Source organism: Chelon labrosus (assembly GCF_963514085.1).
Source record: "Chelon labrosus genome assembly, chromosome: 20".
Classification (NCBI taxonomy): Eukaryota; Metazoa; Chordata; class Actinopteri; order Mugiliformes; family Mugilidae; genus Chelon; species Chelon labrosus.
Window position 1 is genome coordinate 2934613 of NC_140353.1, and position 5507 is coordinate 2940119.

At 44.5% G+C, this 5507-nt stretch overlaps 1 protein-coding gene across 1 annotated transcript; it reads right to left on the reverse strand.

The window, feature by feature from the left end:
• Nucleotides 1-1351: 1351 nt before the first annotated feature.
• foxi2 (forkhead box I2) lies at nt 1352-4207 on the reverse strand. Its single transcript, XM_084568459.1, has 2 exons — nt 3517-4207; nt 1352-3014 (listed from the first exon to the last, which is right to left on the reverse strand). Exons 1-2 carry the CDS (start codon nt 4127-4129, stop codon nt 2413-2415), a joined length of 1215 nt encoding a protein of 404 aa, XP_084424585.1. The 5' UTR covers nt 4130-4207; the 3' UTR covers nt 1352-2412.
• Nucleotides 4208-5507: the final 1300 nt, after the last annotated feature.

Genomic DNA, 5507 nt, shown 5'->3' on the forward strand with positions numbered 1-5507 from the left:
ACTGTCACGGCACTTTGCTTAAGTATCTGGACACATTCACGGTGCGAATTCCAAACAGCGAAAACCCAAATAAATCGCCAAAATCACCGCGCTCAGCCTGCACGCTGGGTGGTAAATATTTGCAGAGGGAAGTTCTCGATGAGTCGTTTCTTAGCAGGAACAAAGCAAGATGGCCTCCTCTTAATTTGGGGCAAACACTGCCAGAGAATGGAAACAAAGGAGATGCTTAAACCCCATTGGTCTAAGGGGGATATCTTCACCTCAGAGAGTCCCTAATTGATACACGAGGATTGGCATGAAGGGCGGAGGACAATGGCTCTATTGTTTGGCGTTTTTTCTGTATCAAGACGTCTGTCAGCTGCTGTGTTTTTGGAGAGGCTCTGGCTTCGCTCCAAACTTGAACTTTCTTAATTTTTGCCAAAACGTCTCTTGGCAACTGCTCCTCCCAGCGATAGAGGCTTTAAAGTTTGCATCTTGGAGAATGCAAGGGTGTAAATTTAAAGCTGAAGGGAGAATGAGGATGTAATTTGAAACTCCTTTTAATGCTTTTCAGAAGCAGAACATTACTAAAGTGCGCTCTTCACAAATGCATGCACCCTCCTCGATGCCTTATAGGAAGAAGAATTTCCTTGAAAGAAAAGTTTGATCTAGAACTCTAACCCTCTAACCCCAACCCTAACATTTATGCGATGCTCAATTTCTAATTAAATCTCCACATATAACAGACCTTCCTATTAATGCTTTGCACTTTTTGCAAGTTCCACCGTGCAGCCACTTAACTGGAATGAGTTACAAATTAAGCGCCGTCACACTTAATTGGTAATTAGTTCCGATCTACAAAGAAATTAAGGAAATTCTGAGAAAGCGCTGAATGAATTACTCAGCTTTGTTGCTTAGATTGACCTTAGAGATGACAGATGAGGCAGCTTGGGCGTCGACCGGCGTACTGTAAGTGGTCGTTCTCCTTCTCCCTAAGGGCAGAAATCAAACTGAGGACAAAGTTTGGGATGAACCCTGCATGAGAGTAGGCGTCATTCCTCTAATTTGACGAGAAGAAAAGCTGATTTAGTGGAATAAAAGAAACAGACAGGTTAATTTAGTTCTTGTGGGATCTGAGCTTAACTCGCGACACCTGAAAGTAAAATTGCAGATATCTTGTTAAAAATAATAGGCTGAGTATATGTGACAAATCCTCCAGCTAAGCTTTGCAGAATATGTACATATTGATGCAGCAAAAATACAAATAATTAAAGTAAATTAAAGGGAATGCATTTAAGTTACAATTGAAGCCCTGAATGCACTTGATGCCCCGTTTGAAAAGGACGCATGACAAAAACAATAGAGACCAAATAATATTTATTTATGATCACAGTTGAAACTGTCTGCAAGCCGTATGCACTGTATAAAGATTAAAAAAAAGACAATAGTAGATACAAAAGCCATTCAATGATTGTCACACTGAATCCTGAGAGAAACCATGATATAGGATATAGCTTTTAATATATTTATATATATATATATTTATATATTTATATTCATGACGTCTGAGCTTTTTTTTTGTGATACTGTTTTCGGTGCATGTCGTGAGCTAATATTCACTTCTGCTTTAATCAAACTAACGGTAGAAAAACAAAAAAAGAAGAAGAGCCTATTAGCATAAATAGCATAAATAGTCACAAACTATCTTTATAATTTACAAAAATACACATTTATCAAGTCCACTGGTATTTACAGGAGCCTTTCAGTCAACATGGAGGACAGAAAAATAAGAGAGAGACAGAGACAGAGAGAGAGAGAGAAGCCCTGTTTGCTCGATCAGTCATTACTGCATGTGTCTAGATACGCAGGTAAACCCTTCATGACAGGGCACTTTCATCTGGAGTGATCTGAGGTAACGGCGGTCTCACAAAGGCAACTTTGGCTGTGACGGTTGGGGAATTTTCAATAAAAAACTAAATTAAAAAAAATTGGCCACTCCATAGAAATATAAACTAGATTTGGCAAAATAGGCAAAATATATAAAATGCACGTTTCAGATCTTGAACATGATGGAGCGGTTTTGATTAATGCATGCATAGGGACATTTTAGTCTTCAGTAGTTTGCAATTATATATATTTTTTGTTTTACCACTGACAGCAGTGGCTTTGACGTAAAGAAGTAAGTGCTCGTGTTTTGTTTCGACTTTAAGGCTGAAATTTATCCACGGTTTGAACGCTTGTCAAGTTAAATTACGCACAGCAAAGACACTGTGAGTTTCCTCTGGAGCGCTGATCAGGGGAAGGAAGGGCTTTTTAAATGAAGAGTCTCGGCCTGTGCAGCACTCTGACCTCAGCTGGAATAAGAGCATGCGTGTGTTAGTTTCAGTGGGATTCACAGAGCATCTAAAAACAGTTAGAGCGGCGAAGCGGCTCCTATAGCTCAGTCCCTTCCCTGGGGTAGATCAGGCTGTTGACGCTGAAGCTGTTGTAGAAGTGGCTGTTGAACTGTCCGCTCTGCCCGCCGCCAAACGTGTTGTAGTACACTCCACGGTTGAAATGCAAGCCGTCGCCGTGCTCTGACGCCCCCGTGTCCTGCTGACCGCCGTGGTTGGCGTGGTACGGGCTCAGGGCGGTTATGTTCCTGTTCGACAGCTCGTTCACCAGTCCGAGGGAGCCCTGTCGGCCTGGGGCCCCCGAGCTGAGCGTGGACATGTTGCTGTAGAAGTTATTAAAACAAGGGGTGGCCGAGGCCAGTCCGGGCGGCGACGATGAGCTTTTGTGGTTTTCACTTATCGCTTCCATGTCCGGGGAGGGAGGCCCCAGGAGCTGAGGGCTGTCTGAGGGCTTCAGCGAGGCGGCCCCTGCCGGCCTGCCGTCGTCGACCTTAGTGGCCCCAGCTGCTGCTGCTGCTGCTGATGATGATGCTGCTCCTCCTGCGCCGCTCGGATCCGACCGTCTTTTCCTTTTCCTGCGGAAATTTCCGTTGTCAAACATCTTTTCACAGTTTGGGTCCAACGTCCAGTAGTTTCCTTTTCCTGTGGGAAAATATTAGAACTGAATTACTTCAGGTTCAGTCTGTTAAAGCTTCACGTGATGGATGATGTACAGACTAATATATTAATGAGACCGTTCTAGGGCTGACCAGGTTTTTAAGTCTGGACGGAAGTTGCAGAAAAAATCCCTCAAGACATATAAAGAAAAAAAATGATTAAATACTGGAATTATTCTAAATCTAGAGTATGTGTCTACAATTTGCACCTGTATCATATTTTAAAACCTAAAAAATAAAAGGTTAACTCACAGATTAGAGTTCAGACAAAACTTTTAGAGAAAATAATGCAGAGTTGGGTGATGATAAAACATTTAACCGATTCAACGATTCAAAAATAAAGAAATGTACAGTTTTTATTTTCTATTTTACATTTGAAAAGATTTAAGTATCATACTTTGGCCTCTATACGGGCTGTACTTCAAATGCCACATTATTTATAAGCCGATAACTTTTTCTTTTTCTTTTCTGTGGTGCGTTCACGGTACCTGGATCGTCCTCGTCCCTCGGCACTTTCTTGAAGCAGTCGTTCAGAGACAAGTTGTGCCGGATCGAGTTTTGCCAGCCGGCTTTGCTCTTCTTATAAAAGGGGAAGTTGTCGGCCACGTACTGGTAGATCTGACTCAGGGTCAGCTTCTTCTCGTGCGCATTCTGGATGGCCATGGCGATGAGCGCGGAGTACGAGTACGGCGGACGCACCAGCTTCAGGAGCTCCTCCTGGCTGGCGATGGACAGCCAGCCCAGGTCGGGCCCGCCGAATCCAGGTGAGTTCGTTATGAACTGCCGCTGCGAGCCGTAGGAGGGCGGGATGAACGACGCCGGGTTGTTGCCGTGCAGGTAAGAGGCGGAGGAGTTGACGCCCGGCCCGTTCAGCCACAGGTACGGGTTTGGAGACGATGCGTAATCCCCGAGGCCGTAGCTGGCGGGTCTCTGCGCGCCCTGGAGGCTCTGCTGGTGATACATGCTGCTGAAGTTGTCGCAGTAGATAGCGGCCATGTCCGGGGCCTCCTGGGCGCCTTTAGGTGGGAGAGAGCCGACGGTAGGGGAGGTGTGGTGGTGCTGGTGGTGCTGGTGATGGGACTGAGGGTCGATGGAGTTCATCACTCCCCGCGGGAAATCCCAAAGGAAATGCTGAAGCGGTTCAGGTGGCCTCTCCCGGCGGTGCGCAGGCAGCGGCAACAAGTGTCAGGGAGGATGGAGGAGTTAAGGGAGTTTTATTAGTATAAACCCTTGACAGCAGCCACATCCAGGCTCCAGACGACTCCCAGCAGCCAATAGACACACACACCGAGGAACAGGGGGTGTGGTCATGTTCCACCTCACTCCGCAGAGAGTGGGTCAGTGCTTCCCAAATGTCTCCCCCCTTCCCTTCCCCTCCCCTCCCCTCCCCTCCTCTCTCAGATCCTCCTGGAGGAACACAGCAGACTCCTGCTGGGTTCACATTTTCTCCGAGAGTTGGAGGCTGTGATCATTTAACCTCATTGGTCAACAAACGTGACTCAGGCTGCAGGAGGAACTTTTTAGAGAATGAGATTTCTTGGCCTCCTGGCTGAGGCCTGCAGTCGCACTTTTAAAATCGCCCCAGTCACTTTTTTCAGGACTTTGAAACTTTTAATCTTTCCTTTCCAAAGTGAAGACTGTTTATTTGTCCCAGTCACAATTAATATTTAACACGCTTTTATTCGTTTACTGCACAAAACACATCAACAGATCTCTCAAAATGACATCTGATAGGATATTCAGGGTGTTATCTGCGAGTATTGAACAATATTTCAGTAAAGGTTAGAGAAAAAAAATAGTTTTGGGCAAATTTACTCAAATATGTAGTATAATATAATATATAATAAAGTCAAATAATAAACCTCCCCCTGTGTCCATGGCTGCGGTGCCTTGAGTAAGCACCTAACCCCAACTTGCTCCCCGGGCACGGTCTAGTTGGAGGCTGCAGCCCACTGCTCCAACTGTGTGAACGAATGGATGGGTCAAACAGCAGGAACATAACTTACCAATACAGTATAAATTAGAATTATTATTATAAATATTTTAAAACGGGTTACTGTTGTTAAAGAACGTGACATCCAGAGATGTAGCAGGGAGTTATGGATCGTTAGATTTGTGCCTGATATCTACAGCTCAGTGATCCACATAATCGTTAACTTTTAACAAACCAACAGTCTGTTCTTTCCTGTTTAAATACAAACTGAACTGGTGCTTTAGTTTGCACGGGACAAAATGTTTGGTGGTTCGATCCCCCGGTGGACCACCTCCTTCACAGAGACCCTGAACTTGCACTGGTGTGACTGGAAAAGTGGTTTGAGCACCGACAGGTCGAGAAGCGCTGCATCAGTACATTAATACATCAATACAAGATCAGATGTTCATATATATAAAAAAAGAAAAGTTCTCTAGTCATTCTGAAATCACAGATCAAGCATACATTAAGGTTAAAATTAAAATATTCATGTGACAGAATAATGCA

Excerpts from the sequence above, each read along its gene's own strand:
- foxi2 (XM_084568459.1), bottom strand. The coding sequence starts at position 4,129 with ATGAACTCCATCGACCCTCAGTCCCATCACCAGCACCACCAGCACCAC. Across the intron at positions 3,015-3,516 it reads GAGGGACGAGGACGATCCAG|GAAAAGGAAACTACTGGACG; the intron begins GTACCGTGAACG and ends ATTTTCCCACAG.